The 18,394-nt window shown below is 39.1% G+C and overlaps 1 protein-coding gene across 1 annotated transcript in view; it reads right to left on the reverse strand.

Moving 5' to 3' along the window:
• Positions 1-1,290: 1,290 nt before the first annotated feature.
• The window catches only part of LOC127670846 (vomeronasal type-2 receptor 116-like), a 28,542-nt gene continuing 11,438 nt past the window's right edge, over positions 1,291-18,394 (reverse strand). Inside the window, exon 5 of the mRNA XM_052165396.1 lies at positions 1,291-2,219. Within this exon, the coding sequence (XP_052021356.1) occupies positions 1,291-2,219 (929 nt within the window). The remainder of the gene's footprint in view (positions 2,220-18,394) is intronic.

Below are 18,394 nucleotides of genomic sequence, written 5' to 3' on the forward strand. Positions count from 1 at the left end.
TTATCCATGAAAATAATTTTATGATTGGAGTAACCAGAATATTTGGGAATATATTAAAGGTTCACAGAGTTATAGAGCTCATGAACCACAAGTTTAAGATGGTCAAGCAAATTTTAATTCATGTTAGGAGCAAACCATTACCTTTGTGAGTTTTGGGTAAGTGGTCTGCTAACTTAGTATGAAAAATGTGGGTTACATGCCCACATTTTGAATAGATTTTAAAAGTAAAGAATTCTATGTGCTAAAAATTATGCATAATTTTTAGAGCACATTGTTTCTTTGCAAAGACTCAGGATTTAATCCACTGTTATCCTCATATGGTGTCAAGAAATAATTTTAGATTTTGAGATACACAAAATTTTCAAAATGTGGTGGGAAGAGTTTAAAGGACACTTTTCATAATTTTGGATAAGAAGGTAGTGAATAATGGTTAGAGTGATGTCACAATTAACTTATGGTTCCAGAGGAACAAGAATTTTATTGGTCAATGTAATCATGTTACACATTGCACATAATGTGAACAGTGTCAGGGATTCGCCCACATGATGCTGACCTCAGACTCAGAGAACTAATTGGTTATTTAGCAGGACAGACATCAAGATGAGTCACATTTAGCTATGCCATGGTTTCTGCTGATTGCTGTTTCAGGACTTCATTTGAAATAAGAACAGTACTGAAAGATTTGAAAATATGAAAATTTATGAGGAATGTTGAGGTATGAAGTTTTATGTGGCAGTCAAACTGTGTGAAATTCATGACATGTGAAACTGTTAGAAATCAATGCCACCAGAAAGACATTGCATAGTCAGCACTGGGAGAAATGAAAAGGTCCTTTAAAGAAAAAAACACCACTGGTTGAAGTAATTAATATGATTTAGAAATAAGAACTTAGAGAAAAAGCCCCAGGACCATCACATGATTTGGTGAATAGAGTGTCCTTACTGCAAAATGTGAGAGATTTCAATAGGAAAAATTAATAATTTAAGTCAGTGGAAACAATAAGAGCTCATGCAATCATATCTCAATATTATGATTGTTTTCAAAAGGGTTTTCTAAATTTATATTACAAATGTTTACTTATTTTGGGGACTGGAAATGCACTAGCCCAACTTCCGAAAATCAATTCCTTACTTCATCATGAGGTTCCAGGGAATTAAGCTCAGAATATAATATCTGGTGAGAAGAAGCCATACCCACAAAGCCATCACAGGAAAAACATGTGACCTAATATGTGATTGTCAGAACGGTAGAGATCCAGTAAAATTCAGTTTAGATGAAGAATCATGTGAACTATGTTTTAAGTAAATATTTGCCCCTGTGGTGTCTTTCATCCCTGTTACGAGGAAGTGTGTTTAATTCTGGCCTAAACAAAACAATGTAGCACTTAGGGACAAAGATTACAATTAGAATGCTTGCACTGGAAGCCAGGATAGAGAACATTTCCATAGCTACCCTGACCTTCCCAGTGGTGCTGTGGTAGACAAGGAGGAACATGACCCATACACTGCAGAACACAAGCATGCTGAAAGCCATGGACTTGGATTCATTAAATGTGTCAGGAAGGTTCCTGGACAAGAAAGCCATGAGGTAACTATCCAAGGCCATGACTCCCAGGTAGGCCAGAGCGCAGTGGAAGGCAACAGCTGAGCCCTTGTTGCAAAGAATGATGATGTGTCCCTGTTCAGAGTGAGCATCCATGTCAATAAATGGAGGTGATGTACCCAGCCATATGCCAGAGAGAAGTACTTGTATCAGAGTGCAAGCTGGAATGACACATTTAGAGACCTGTGATATCTGCAACCATCTGATCTTTCTTCCTGGAGCTGTAATCTTGAAGGCCATAACTACAGTGATGGTTTTGGCCAACACAGTGGATAGAGTCACAGTGAACAGAAATCCAAACACGTTCTGTTGCAGGATACATGTGGCTGTGTTTGGAAGACCAAGGAAGAGCAATGGACAGAGGAAACAGAGGGTCAGAGTGATGAGCAGGATGTAGCTGAGAGATCTGTTATTGGCCTTGACTATTGGAGTGTCTCTGTGGTTTACAAAGACTCCAATAGTAAGAGCTGTGAGAGTAGAAAATCCAAGGGACACGAGTGTGAGTCCCTTCCCCAAGGGATCCTCATAGGCCAGAAAGGTGACAGTTTTCTCCAGGCAGTGTGTCTTCTCTGCATTTGTATAATGAGTTTCTGGACAGTGCACACACTGATCCATACCTGGTGGAAATGAAGTTGATCATGAATGCATAGTCAAGTTTCCCTTTTTCCTACTACATTTTATGCTTCAAACTAATTGGATTGTTATTACAAGCATGCTCCCTTTTCACTTCTGGTATAGAGATATGAGTATTCTAAAGTAAATAATCACACAAGTTAAGGTTTATACTTCTTTCCAAAAACCCCATGAAGAGTATCCTTTTCTGGAGAAAAGGGTATTTTTCACATTATACATTATAAATATATCACTGAGGAAACCATGCAGGAACTGAAGGGAGGATAAGGAGGTAAGAACTGAAGGTGAGTCCACTGGGATGTGGTGCTGCCTGCCCTGCCTCTACTATTTTCCCTGACCTGCTTTGTTATGTAGCTTGTGATCACCTCCTCAGAACTGCACCAACCCAGTGAGGCAGCGCAGCCCACAGCAACCACTAAACATGAGGATGTACAAAACTTTTTGCTACAGTCCAGCCCTTCAAAGGATTTTCAATTGTGGATTTTCTTTTATTACATAAATCTTGATTGTGTCAAATTGACAATGAAAACACCCATAAAATCTCATACCTAGAGCCTATTTATTTTAGTTGTATATGGAAGTATTCTTTTTTTTTTGCTTTTTACCTCTCTTTTATTCATATTTTGTAATACAGTTGAAGCATTATTTTCAAACTAGAAAATACCAAATTACATTGCAATAACTAATTCAATTTTTATGCCAGTTCTCAAAAAATATTTCTAAATTTCCAATAGAAGATGCGAATTCAATTTTGAAATAAACATTTTTCATTGAATTTCTTATGTAAAATGATTTTTTAGTCTGGGATATATGACACAAATTCATTTTTATTTATAAATTTTTTTTCAGTTTGAAAATATTTTCTTCTCATGTGATGTTGGTTGGAAACTACTAAATATGTCTTCAAACCATTCCTTATCTTTCCCCAGCCCCTTTCATTTTTGATGGAAGGAAGTTCTCACAGGTATTATAGTGAATATATGGATGTTTGAGAAAAGTTAGTAGGCCTTTTCTCTTTTAACTACTACTGGGTTCTGTGATGAAATTAAGGGTAGAGTAGGGGATGTAAATTCCTTTTCAAATTGAGATAATTTCGTGGCTATTAGTTTACTGTTTTCCTATGCTTTCTTAAACTCTCCTGTCAAATAGTTAACATTTTCTCAATGTGACTATTCATGCTAATGTAACAATTTTACATAAATCTGTTCTGCTGTGTTGTTAGATTATATTTGTTGCTGTGTTATACTAGCTTTTAATATTATATCTTATAAACAATATTCATTAATTTATGGCAACTGATCTATAAGACAAAATTTATTTCGTATAAGGCGTATGGTTTGTCTTGAAATATATGTTTATTATATTTCCCTGTATTCAAATTCCTTTGATCAGTAATTTCTTTAACTTTTGAGTGTTCAACATATATGTAGCTGTATTTTTAATCAATGCAATCTGATACTGTGATGTAGGTCTAAACCTTTATTCTATTCCATCCCTCCAAATGTACATATCTCTAAAGTGTCTGAACTTCAGTCTGTAATAAAAAAATGCATTTTGGGGAGACAGTTGAAGTGGTCCTTCTACTACCACATTAAATTCATAAGTGAAATTTATATGTCTTCAATCTGCATACAGGAACTATAACCGAATTAACAGGCAATTAGGTAGTCTATATGTAGCAGAGAAATACCTTATATAAAATATTTTACAGTCAAATAATGGAAATTAATAGATGAGGAAATATAATTATCCAGAAATCTGCACCAGACTTCTATTCTCCCACTACATCTCTGCCCAGGTTCATCAAGACTGTTGATCCAGAACCAAAACATTTAGATTTCTTTCCTTCTCTAATTGTCCCTGCCCAAAAAACTTTGTCAGGCATGGCTCTGAGGAGATCGTCCCTGCCAAATATAAAATTTTCTGCCAAGACTCTTGCCATCTTTTTAAGACCTGCTATTCCAGAACCATATAGCACCAAAATATACACCAGGGGACTATCACACCAAGATCACGGTGGTTAGCCATCATCCCAATATATATCATAACAAGAACATGCAGTGACTAAAACATCTAGATTGCTGTAGGAGTTCTCTAGTGGAGTTTTTTGGGTCACTTAGGTAGACTATCATGTCATCTGCAAATAATGATAGTTTGACTTCTTCCTTTCCAATTTGTATCCCTTTGACCTCCTTATGTTGTCGAATTATTTATTGTTTTATTTGTTGTTTTATTATTAAAAAAAAACATCTAGATGGCTAAAGGCATGAAACTAACTCAAACAACAAAATTCCAGAATATTATGACACCAACAGGGCAAACTTACTCTACAACAGCAAGCCCTGCAAATCTTAACACAACTGAACCACGGTGCCCTTAAATCCAGTCTTATGAAGATGATAGAGGCTGTTAAAGAGGAAAGGAATAAAATGCTTAAAAAAGAAAAGGAAAACACAATCAGACAAATATAGGACTTTACAGAGGAAACAAATAAATCTCTTAGAGTAATAGCAGAAACTACAGTTAACCAGGGAAGTAAGTAAAGCTGTTCAGGAAATGAAAGTGGAAATAGAAGCCAGAATGAAAATACAAACTGAGGGTAAACTGCAGATGGAAAACCTAAAGAAGCTTACAGAACAACAAATGCAAGTATCACCAATAAGATGAAAGGATGTAGGAGAGAATCTCAGGCATACAGAAATAGAAACTGGCACATCAGTAAAAGAAAATGTTAACGCTAATATATCCCTGAAATAAAACACCCAAGAAATCTGAAATACAAAGAAAACAAGTAACCTTAGAATGATCAGAATAGTAGAAGGTAAAGAGTCCCAGATCCCAGGGTGAGAAAGTATTTTCAACAAAATTATATTAGAAAAAATCACAATGTAAAGAGAGATATACGTATAAACATAAAAGATGCTTGTGTAACACAAAATAGAGTGGGCCAGAAAAGTCCTCCCTCAACAAAATAATGAAAATCCAGAATGTAGAGGACTAAGAAAGACTAAGCACTGAGGGAAAAGACCAGGTATCATTCCATGGCAGACCTGTTAGAATTGTGCATTTTCAATAGATTCTCTAAAAACTGAAGGGCCTGGACAGATATCTTAAAACCTATGAAAACATCACACATGCCAACCTAGAGTCCTATAACCAGCAAAACTGTCAATCACAATAGATGGAGTAAACAACCATAATTCAAGACAAGTCTGGATTTAAACAATATCTATCCAAAAATCCATTCTTAAAACAAAATGCTAGAAGGAAAACTCCAACAGAAAGATGATAGCTAATTTGAAGGAAACACAAGAAATAGGTAATTCCATACAAGGAAAATCAATTTAAACACACACAAACCCATATACACGCAACACCAACATCAAATAATAGGGATGAAAAAACACTGATCATTAATATTTCTCACCATCTATGGATTTTCAATTTCTCAATAAATGACACAGACTAACAGAACAAGTACAAAAACAGGAACTATCTCTACTGGCTGGTTTTGTGTGTCAACCTGACACAGGTTGAACTTACACAGAGACAGGTGCTTCATTTGAGAAAATGGCTCCATGAGATCCAGCTGTGGGGCATTTTCTCAATTAGTGATTACAGGGAAGGGCCCCTTGTCAGTGTTGCCATCCCTGGGCTGGTAGTCTTGCTTTCCATAAGAAAGCAGGCCGAGAAAGCCAGGGATGCTAGCCCAAAAGTAACATCCCTCCATGGCCTCTGCATCAGCTCCTGCTTCCTGACCTGCTTGAGTTCCAGTCCTGACTTCCTTTAGTGATCAACAGCTGTGTGGAAGTGTAAGCTGAATAAACCCTTTCCTCCCCAACTTCTTTCATGGTCATGATGTTTGTGCAGGAATAGAAACCCTGACTAAGATGCTTTCATTTTGCTGTATAAAACAAACAACTCAGCAATACCAATAGACATTACCTTAGAGTAAGTTCTGAAAAAAATTTCCAGGACAAAAAGCCCTAGAAGTAAGCTGAAATAATCATTCTTATACTTATTAAAATAAACTTCCAACTAAAATTAATAAAAGGAGATGGGAATGGATAATTCATACTCAGCAAAGGAAAAATCTACTAAGATGGTATTTCAATTCTCAACATGCATGCCTCCAGTTCAAAGGCATGAACATTTGTAAATGAAACATTGATAAAGCTTGAACCACATGTCAAACTCTGATCATTACTAGTGGTTAATTTCAACACCCTGTTTTCACCAATTGACATGTTATTTAGTCAGAAACTAAACAGAGAAATAACAAAACTTACAGACATTATGAATCAAATGCACTTAAAAGGCATCTAGAGAATATTTCACACAAACACAAAAGAATATACTGTCTTCTCAGCACCTAATGGATTCTTCCCCCCAATATTTACCAGATAATCAGTCACAAAGCATCGTTCATGGATACAAGAAAATTGAAACATCATTTTTTCTGTTATGAGAGAACCTTGGAGGAAATTTGGACTTCAACAACAGAAATACCATGAAACCTAAACACTCATGAAAACTGAAGAACTCATTACTCAATGATCTCTGGATTAGGGGATAAATAAAGAAATTTTTAGATTTCAATAAAAACAAAGCACAGCAAACCCAAATTCTTGGGAAACAGTAAAAATAGTGCTAAGAGGAAGGATCACTGCACTGAGTGTCTTTATAAAGAATTTAATTTGAAAATTCTCAAAAGAGTAATTTAAACATATATGTGAGAGCTCTAGAAAAATGAAATACAAGGAAGAGGAGGCAAGAAGAGGAAATAATCAAATCAGGGCTGAAATCAATCAGTTAGAGCAAAAGGAATAAAATTAATCAATGAAGACAAGAACTAGTTCATCGAGAAAATCAATAAGATAGACAAAATCTCACCATATTAACTACATAGCAATCGTATCTAAATAAATAAAACCCACACTTGAGAATTCTTTGTTTAGCTCTGTACCCCATTGTTAATAGGTTTCTTTTGTTCTCTGGAATCTAACTTCTTAAATTCTTTGTGTACATTGGATATTAGACCTCTACTGGATATCCGGTTGGTAAAGATCTTTTCTCAATTTGTTGGTTGCCATTGTGTTTGTTCTATTGACAGTGTCCTTTGTCTTACAGAAACTTTGTAATTTTATGAAGTCCCATTTGCCAATTCTTTATCTTAGAGCATAAGTTATTGGTGCTCTGTTCAGGAAATTTTCCCCTGTGTCCATGTGCTCGAGGCTCTTCCACACTTCCTCTTCTATTAGTTTCAGTGGATCTGGTTTTATGTGGAGGTCCTTGATCCAATTGAACTTGAGCTTTGTACAAGGAGATAATAATGGATCAATTTGCATTCTTCTGCAAGCTGATCACCAGTTAAACCATAACCATTTGATGAAATGATAATCTTTTTCTCACTGGATGGTTTTACCTACTTTGTCAAACATCAAGTGACCATAGGTGTGTTGTTTCATTTCTGGGTCTTCAATTCCATTGCACTGATCTACCAATCTGTCACTGTACCAGTTTACCATTCACTTTTTAAACACTGTTGCTCTGTAGTACAGTTTGAGGTCCAGGATGCTGGATTCCCACAGAAGTTCTTTTATTTTTGAGAATCATTTTTACTATCCTGGGTTTTTTGTTAGGCCAGATGAATTTGAGAATTGCTCTTTCTAACTCTGAAAAATTGAGTTGGAATTTGGATGGGGACAGCATTTAATCTGTATATTGCTTTTGAAAAGATGGTCATTTTTTACTATATTAATCCTGCCAATCCACAAGCATGGGAGATCTTTCCATCTTCTGAGGCTTCTTCAATTTCTTTCTTCAGTGACTTGAAGTTCTTGTCATACAGATCTTTGACTTGTTTGGTTAGAGTCACATCAAGATACTTTATATTGTTGGTGATTACTGTGTAGGATATTATTTTATTGTAATTTCATTCTCTTACTGAGAAACACCTAAAGAAATATTCAAGATCCTTAGTCATCAGGGAAATGCAAATCAAAACAACCCTGAATTTCTGCCTCACCCCAGTAAGAATGGTTAAGATCAAAAACTCAAGTGACAGCAGATGCTGGCAAGGATGTGGAGAAAGAGGAACACCCCACACACACACACTGCTGGTGGGACTGCAAGCTGGTGCAACCACTCTGAAGTCAGTTTGCTGTTTCCTCAGAAAACTGGACATAGTATTACCTGATGACCTAGCTTTACCACTGCTGGGCATATACCCAGATGATTCTCCAACATGTAATAAGGACACATGCTACACTATGTTCATAGCAGCCAGAAGCTGGGAAGAACCTACATGTTCCTCAACACTGGAATGGATACAGAAAATGTGGTACATTTACACAATAGAATACACTATTCAGCTATTAAAAACAATGAATTTATTAATTTTGAAATTCTTAGGGAAATGAATGGAAGCAGAAGATATCATCCCAAGTGAGATAACCCAATCACAAAAGAACACACATGGTATGTGCTCACTGATAAGTGGATATTAGCATAGAAGCTCAGAATACCTAAGATACAATTCCCAGCCAAACAAAGCTCAAGAAGAAGGAACACCAAAGTGTGAATACTTTGGTCCTTCTTAGAAGGGGGCACAAAGTGACCATGGGAGGAGATAAAGAGACCAAGTGTGAGCAGAGCCTGAATGAAAGACCTTCCAGAGAGAGATGCCCCACAGAGAGATCAATCCCATATATAGTCACCAAACCCAATCACTATTGTGGATGCCAACAAGCACTTGCTGACAGTAGCCCGAAATAGCTGTCTCTTGAGAGGCTCTGCCAGTACCTGACAAATGCAGAGGTGGATGATCTCAGAAAACCATTGAACTGATCATAAGGTCTCCAATGGAGGACCTAGAGAAAGGACCCAAGCAGCTGAAGGAACTTGTAGCCCCATAGGAGAAACAACAATATGAACCAACCAGAACACCCCAGAGCTCCCAGGGACTAAACCACCAACCAAAGAGTACACATGGAGGAACCCATGGTTCCCGCTTCGTATGTAGCAGAGGATGGCCTTGTTGGACATCAAAGGGAGGAGAGTCCCTTGGTCCTGAGAAGATTCGATGCCTCAGTATAGGAGAATGCCAGGACAAGGAAGCATGAGTGTGTAGGTTGGTGAGCAGGGGGAGGGGCGATGGAATAGGGCGTTTTCAGAGGGGAAATGAGGAAAGGGGATAACGTTTGAAATGTAAGTAAAGAAAACATCTAATTAAACATAAATAACTATATATAAATAAATAAAATCAGAAATGAAAAGGGAGGCAAAAACACAGACAAGAAAAAAAAAAGTGTTAGCTTACTGCAAAGTTTATACTCCACAAAACTGGAAACGTTTAATGAACTGGCTGAATTTCTAAACAAATTCCACACTTACTAAAGTTAAGTCAAGATCAGGTATACAAATATCTATAAAACCCTAAAAAAAAAAAAGAGAGAGAAGCAGTCATGAAATGTCTCTTGATTAAAAATACCCTAGAAAATTGGAATACCCAAAACATAATCCACACATCAAATGATGTGCAAGAAGAATGTAGGAGTGGCTCCTAGTTCTGGAAAGACTCAGTGTAGCAGTATATGGCAAAACCAGAACAGGGAATTGGGAAGGGGTGGATGGGAGAACAGGGGAAGGGAATAGGGCTTATGGGACTTTTGGGTAGTGGGGGACCAGAAAATGGGAAATCATTTGAAATGTAAATAAAAAATATATCAAATAAAAAATACCCAGGGCCAGGTGGTTTTATTACAGAATTCTCCCAGACTTTTAAAGGAGAGCTAAAACCAATGCTTCACGGATTATCCCACCAAATAGAAGCAGGAGCACTGCCAAACTCATTTTATGAGTCCACCGTCAAACTGATACACAAATTTCACAGACTCAACAAAGAAAGATAATTTTGGACCTATTTCACTTATGCATATTGATGCAGAAATACTAGAATGTATCTATAAAAATCAAAACTCACAAACCAATTGCAAGAACACATCAAAAATGTCATACACCTTAACTCAGTAGGATTCATCCCTGAGATCCAAAGATGGTTCAATACATGAAAATCCTTCTGCCTGATTCGCCATATAAAAAAACTGAAGAATAAAAAACATAATGATCATCTCATTAAATGCTGAAGGAAGCATTATGAAAATGTGATACCAATTCATTCAAAAAAAGGAACCTCCTAGCTTGACAGAGCACTGGAAATCCCAACAAGCAGCAGAAAGAGTCAGATGCAGATATTTGCACCTAACCAATAGACAGAAGCAGCTGACCCCTGTTGTTGAACTAGAGAAGGTTGAAAGAAGCTGAGGAGAAGAGCGATCCTGTAGGAGGACCAGCAGTCTCAATTAATCTGGACTTATGTGATGCTTCGATCACTGGACCACCAAACAGGCAGCATATACTAGCTCCCAATACACATACAGTAGCGGACTGATGGGTCAGTGTTATGAGATGATACACCTAACCATCAAGAGACTGGAGACCTCAGGGAGTTTAGAGGTCAGGCAGGGTGGGGTTCTGGACCTCCATGTGGAGACAGAGGGTGTGAAGGAAGTATGAAATGCTGAACAGTTGGTGAGTAGATGGGGGTGAATAAAATATGGAGTGTAAAAAATTAATTAAAATAAAAAAATGTGACATCAATTCATTTTTAAAGTATTTGAAAAATCAGGGATATATGTCAAATATTTAAATTTTACACAACCCACATACTGAAAGCCAGTAGCTAATATCAAATTAAATGGACAGAAACTTAGGTAATTCCACTAAGATCAGGGACAAGACAATGTTGTCCACTCTCACTAATCTATTCAATACAGAGGTTGAAGTGGTAGCTGGAACAGTCAGAGTACTAAAACAGATCAAGTGGCTACAAATTAGAAAGAAAGAAGTCAAAGTATTGCTTTTGACAGATAATATGATAATAAACATAAATAACTCCAAAAATTCTACTAGAGAACACCTACAACTGATGAATACTCGGGGAGTAGGGGCCCAGAAAAGGGGAAATCATTCAAAATGTAAATAAAAAATATATCGAGAGCAGTGGCTGCTCCAGCTGAAGGGCCATCAGCAGTGGAACCAAGGCGACACAGGGTCCAGTTAGGCCCTGCGCCCACGACCACTGACCTTCGCTGACCAGCCGGGCGGCAAGCAACTGCGGTTCTGCGGAGCCTTTCGCTGCACGGAAGCCACTTCAGAACTCGGCTGCCCGCCAGTCAGGAGAGACTCACCGCCATCTTGATCCCGGGCTCCAGAGATCGGTCAGACTGAGGTACACAAACATAATCCTAGGCCCAACACCGCAGGGGTCTGAGCCAGACGGGCGTTGGCCTGCACCCAGGCCCTGGGCTGTTCGAGTGGCCATCGGGGCGCCAACCCAGCCAGGAGTTTTTTTTTTTGCCCCGGCCGGTGCACGCGCCGCCATTTTGCCTACAGGAGCCAGAGTGCTCGGGAGGGCAGAGACTGCTAACAAGCGTAGCCTGAGGCTAACAAAACGGGGGTCTAGGCCCCAAAAGGCACAGGACTGACCCCAAGAACTGGGCGGCTTGGTGGGCCATCTGTGTGTCAACCAGCCCAGGAGGTTATTAGCACAACAGACTCTCCCGGTGCTTTCGCGGAGCGCGGACGCGCACGCCCGCCATCCGGGTCACCTGGCGGACCCAAATAACAGACATAGCCCTAGGGGAACTTTGCTCGGACCTTGGCCTCCCAGGCGTTTGCCTGGACTCAGGGCCCAGGCGACAAGGCTAACCTAGTGTGCGCCAGCCCGGTTGGGGAAATCGGCTGCCCAGCGGAGTGAGCGGAGCACAGGGGAGGTCACAGCAACATTCACCTTCGGAGCTCCCTGGGGGTGCACACGGGTTCCACCTGGTCCACAGACACAATCTGGGGCAAGGCCTCAGGCAGAAGCCCCCAGCTCAAATCTCTCCGCTTCAGATCAGCCTGGGTGGCCGCCACATCTCCAGGTCCCTCAAGAGGCTAGTGGGGGCTTCCGGGCGGCCAGCTGGGAAAAGTCGGTGTGCTCCGATAAATCCTGCTGGCCCCAGCGGGAGCCTTCAGGTGCCTGCTTTGGGATCTGAACAGCCTGGAAAACAGCACCCTGTCTATAGGCAGTGCAGAGTGTAAGCTGTGCACCAGAGGCCAACGGGGAAGGGGCAGCTTGCACTGGTGAGTCCAGCACTGACAAGACCAAGTAACACCAGTGAGAGCTAGATGGCAAAAGGCAAACGCAGAAACGTCACTAACAGAAATCAAGGCAATATGGCAACATCTGAACCAAATTCTCCTCTACCAGCAAGTCCTGGATACCCCATCACACCAGTAAAACAAGATTTGGATTTAAAATCACTGGTCATGATGCTGGTACAGGAACACATGAAGGTCATTGAGGAGAAAATGGATCAAAAGTTAGAAGCCCTTGCAAGGGAAACACAAAAATCATTGAAAGAAATCCAGGAGAATACAAAAGCCAACAAGGAGGAAATGCAAAAAACACTTAAAGAAATACAGGAGAACTTTGCTCAACAGGCTGAGGTCATGAAAGACGAAACACAAAAATCTCTTAAAGAAATACAGGAGAACTTTGGTCAACAGGCTGAGCTCATGAAAGAGGAAACACAAAAATCTCTTAAAGAATTACAGGAAAACACAAACATGCAAGGGAAGGAGCTAAGCAAAACCATCCAGGATCTAAAATCAGAAGTAGAAACAACTAAGAAAACTCAAAGGGAGACAACTTTGGAGATAGAAAGCCTTGGGAAGAAATCAGGGGACATAGATGCAAATATCAACAACAGAATACAAGAGATAGAAGAAAGAATCTCAGATGCTGAAGATTCCATAGAAACCATGGACTCAACAGTTAAAGAAAATGCAAAGTGCAAAAAGCTTGTAACCCAAAATATCCAGGAAATCCAGGACACAATGAGAAGACCAAACCTAAGGATTATAGGCATAGATGAGAGTGAAGATTTACAACTTAAAGGGCCAGCAAATATCTTCAATAAAATTATGGAAGAAAACTTCCCTAACCTAAAGAGAGAGATGCCCATGAATATACAAGAAGCCTACAGAACTCCAAACAGACTGGACCAGAACAGAAATACTTCCCGTCACATAATAATCAAAACACCAAATGTTCTAAACAAAGAAAGAATACTAAAGGCAGTAAGAGAAAAAGGCCAAGTAACATATAAAGGAAGACCTATCAGAATCACAGCAGACTTTTCACCTGAGACTATGAAGGCTAGAAGGTCCTGGGCAGATCTCATGCAGACTCTAAGAGAACACAAATGCCAACCAAAACTACTATATCCAGCAAAACTCTCAATCACCATAGATGGAGAAACTAAGATATTTCATGACAAAACCAAGTTCACCCAATATCTATCCACAAACCCAGCCCTAAAAAGGATAATAGGAGGACAACACCAATACAAGGAGGGAAACTCCACCCTGAAAAAAGCAAGATAGTAACCTTTCATCAAACCCAAATAAGTTAAGCAATCAAATTTAAAAAATAACGTCAAAAATGATAGGAAGTAACAATCACTATTCCTTAATATCTCTTAACATCAATGGACTCAATGCCCCAATAAAAAGACACAGACTAACTGACTGGATACGTAAACAGGACCCTACATTTTGCTGCTTACAGGAAACACACCTAAGGGTCAAAGACAAACACTACCTTAGAGTAAAAGGCTGGAAGACAATTTTACAAGCAAATGGTCTCAGGAAACAAGCTGGAGTAGCCATTTTAATATCAGATAAAATTGACTTTCAACCCAAAGTCATCAAAAGAGACTCTGAGGGACACTTCTTGCTGGTCAAAGGAAAAATACAACAAGAAGAACTCTCAATCCTGAACATCTATGCTCCAAATGCAAGGGCACCCTCTTTCATAAAAGAAACTTTATTAAAACTCAAAGCACACATTGCACCTAACACAATAATTGTTGGTGACTTCAACACTGCACTTTCCTCAATGGACCGATCAGAAAAACAGAAACTAAACAAGGACACAATGAAACTAATTGAAGCTTTGGACCAATTAGATTTAACTGATATATATAGAACATTCTATCCTAAAACAAAAGAATATACCTTTTTTTCAGCACCTCATGGTACCTTCTCCAAAATCGACCATATAATTGGTCACAAGACAGACCTCAACAAATATAAAAAGATAGAACTAATCCCATGCCTCCTATCTGATCACTATGGAATAAAAGTGGTCTTCAATAGCAACAGAAACAACAGAAAACCCACAAACACATGGAGATTGAACAATACTCTACTCAATGACACCTTGGTCAAGGAAGAAATAAAGAAAGAAATTAAAGACTTTTTAGAACACAATGAAAATGAAAACACAACATACCCAAATCTATGGGACACAATGAAAGCAGTGCTAAGAGGAAAACTCATAGCCCTGAGTGCCTCCAAAAAGAAAATGGAGAGAGCATACATTACCAACTTAATGACACACCTGAAAGCCCTAGAACAAAAAGAAGCTATTTCACCCAGGAGGAGTAGAAGGCAGGAAATCATCAAACTCAGGGCCGAAATCAATCAAGTAGAAACAAAGAGAACCATACAAAAAATCAACAAAACTAGGAGCTGGTTCTTTGAGAAAATCAACAAGATAGATAAACCCTTAGCCAGACTGACCAAAGGGCACAGAGAAAGTATCCAAATTAACAAACTTAGAAATGAAAAGGGAGACATAACAACGGAAACTGAGGAAATCCAAAAAATCATCAGATCCTACTACAAGAGCCTGTACTCAACACAACTGGAGAATCTGGAGGAAATGGACAATTTCCTTGACAGATACCAAATACCAAAATTAAATCAGGACCAACTAGACCATCTAAACAGTCCCATAAAGCCTAAAGAAATAGAAGGAGTCATAGAAAGTCTTCCAACCAAAAAAAGCACAGGACCAGATGGTTTCAGTGCAGAATTCTACCAGACCTTCAAAGAAGAGTTAACACCAATACTCTTCAAACTATTCCACAAAATAGAAACAGAAGGAACACTACCCAATTCCTTCTACGAAGCCACAATTACGCTGATACCAAAGCCACACAAAGATCCAACAAAGAAAGAGAACTTCAGACCAATTTCCCTTATGAACATCGATGCAAAAATACTCAACAAAATTCTTGCCAACCGAATCCAAGAACACATCAAAACGATCATCCACCATGATCAAGTAGGCTTTATCCCGGGAATGCAGGGTTGGTTCAATATACGGAAATCCATCAATACAATCCACTACATAAACAAACTCAAAGAACAAAATCATATGGTCATTTCATTGGATGCTGAAAAAGCATTTGACAAAATTCAGCATCCTTTCATGCTTAAAGTCTTGGAGAGAACAGGAATTCAAGGCCCATACCTAAACATAGTAAAAGCAATATACAGCAAACCGGTAGCCAGCATCAAACTAAACGGAGAGAAACTTGAAGCAATCCCACTGAAATCAGGGACCAGACAAGGCTGCCCCCTTTCTCCTTATCTTTTCAATATTGTACTTGAGGTACTAGCTCGGGCAATTCGACAACATAAGGAGGTCAAAGGGATACAAATTGGAAAGGAGGAAGTCAAACTATCATTATTTGCAGACGACATGATCGTCTACCTAAGTGACCCAAAGAACTCCACTAGAGAGCTCCTACAGCTGATAAACAACTTCAGCAAAGTGGCAGGTTACAAAATCAACTCAAGCAAATCAGTGGCCTTCCTATACTCAAAGGATAAGCAGGCTGAGAAAGAAATTAGGGAAATGACCCCCTTCACAATAGCCACAAACAGTATAAAGTATCTTGGGGTGACTCTTACCAAACATGCGAAAGATCTGTATGGCAAGAACTTCAAGACTCTGAAGAAGGAAATGGAAGAAGACCTCAAAAAATGGGAAAACCTCCCATGCTCATGGATCGGTAGAATCAATATAGTTAAAATGGCCATTTTGCCTAAAGCACTATACAGATTCAATGCAATACCCATCAAAATCCCAACTCAATTCTTCACAGAGTTAGAAAGAGCAATTATCAAATTCATCTGGAACAACAAAAAACCCAGGATAGCTAAAACTATTCTCAGCAACAAAAGAAAATCTGGGGGAATCAGTATCCCTGACCTCAAGCAATACTACAGAGCAATAGTGTTAAAAACTGCATGGTATTGGTACAGTGACAGGCAGGAGGATCAATGGAACAGGATTGAAGATCCAGAAATGAACCCACACACCTATGGCCACTTGATCCTCGACAAAGAGGCTGAAAACATCCAATGGAAAAAAGATAGCCTTTTCAACAAATGGTGCTGGTTCAACTGGAGGTCAGCATGCAGAAGAATGCGAATTGATCCATCCTTGTCTCCTTGTACTAAGCTCAAATCCAAATGGATCAAGGACCTCCACATAAAGCCAGACACTCTGAAGCTAATAGAAAAGAAACTGGGGAAGACCCTTGAGGACATCGGTACAGGGAGAAAGTTTCTGAACAGAACACCAATAGCGTATGCTCTAAGAGCAAGAATTGACAAATGGGACCTCATAAGGTTACAGAGTTTCTGTAAGGCAAAGGACACCGTCAAGAGGACAGATCGGCAACCAACAAATTGGGAAAAGATCTTCACCAATCCTACATCAGATAGAGGGCTAATATCCAATATATATAAAGAACTCAAGAAGTTAGACTCCAGAAAACCGAACAACCCTATTAAAAAATGGGGTACAGAGTTAAACAAAGAATTCTCACCTGAAGAACTTCGGATGGCGGAGAAGCATCTTAAAAAATGCTCCACTTCATTAGTCATTAGGGAAATGCAAATCAAAACAACCCTAAGATTTCATCTTACACCAGTCAGAATGGCTAAGATTAAAAATTCAGGAGACAGCAGGTGTTGGAGAGGGTGCGGAGAAAGAGGAACACTCCTCCACTGCTGGTGGGGTTGCAAATTGGTACAACCACTCTGGAAATCAGTCTGGCGGTTCCTCCGAAAACTGGGCACCTCACTTCCAGAAGATCCTGCTATACCACTCCTGGGCATATACCCAGAGGATTCCCCACCATGTAATAAGGATACATGCTCTACTATGTTCATAGCAGCCCTATTTATAATTGCCAGATGCTGGAAAGAACCCAGGTATCCCTCAACAGAAGAGTGGATACAAAAAATGTGGTATATCTACACAATGGAGTACTATTCAGCCATTAGAAACAATGAATTCATGAAATTCTTAGGCAAATGGATGGAGCTAGAGAACATCATACTAAGTGAGGTAACCCAGACTCAAAAGGTGAATCATGGTATGCACTCACTAATAAGTGGTTATTAACCTAGAAAACTGGAATACCCAAAACATAATCCACACATCAAATGAGATACAAGAAGAAAGCAGGAGTGGTCCCTGGTTCTGGAAAGACTCAGTGAAACAGTATTTGGCAAAACCAGAACGGGGAACTGGGAAGGGGTGGGAGGGAGGACAGGGGAAGAGAAGGGGGCTTACGGGACTTTCGGGGAGTGGGGGGGGGGGGCTAGAAAAGGGGAAATCATTTGAAATGTAAATAAATTATATCAAATAAAAAAAAAAAGACAAAAAAAAAAAAAAAAAAAAAAGTTTTCCACAACAACAAAAAAAAAAAATACCCTAGAAAATTGGAATACCCAAAACATAATCCACACATCAAATGATGTGCAAGAAGAATGTAGAAGTGGCCCCTAGTTCTGGAAAGACTCAGTGTAGCAGTATAGGGCAAAACCAGAACAGGGAAGTGGGAAGGGGTGTATGGGAGAACAGGGGGAGGGAAGAGGGCCTATGGGACTTTTGGGTAGTGGGGGAACAGAAAAGGGGAAATCATTTGAAATGTAAATAAAAAATATATCAAATAAAAAAAAAATACCCAGGGCCAGGTGGTTTTACTTCAGAATTCTCCCAGACTTTTAAAGGAGAGCTAAAACCAATGCTTCACGGATTACTCCACCAAATAGAAGCAGGAGCACTGCCAAACTCATCTTATGAATCCACGGTCAAACTGATACACAAATTTCACAGACTCAACAAACAAAAATAATTTCAGACCTATTTCACTTATGCATATTGATGCAGAAATACTAAAAA

The sequence above is a fragment of the Apodemus sylvaticus genome, chromosome 20 (assembly GCF_947179515.1).
Source record: "Apodemus sylvaticus chromosome 20, mApoSyl1.1, whole genome shotgun sequence".
In the NCBI taxonomy this organism is placed as follows: domain Eukaryota; kingdom Metazoa; phylum Chordata; class Mammalia; order Rodentia; family Muridae; genus Apodemus; species Apodemus sylvaticus.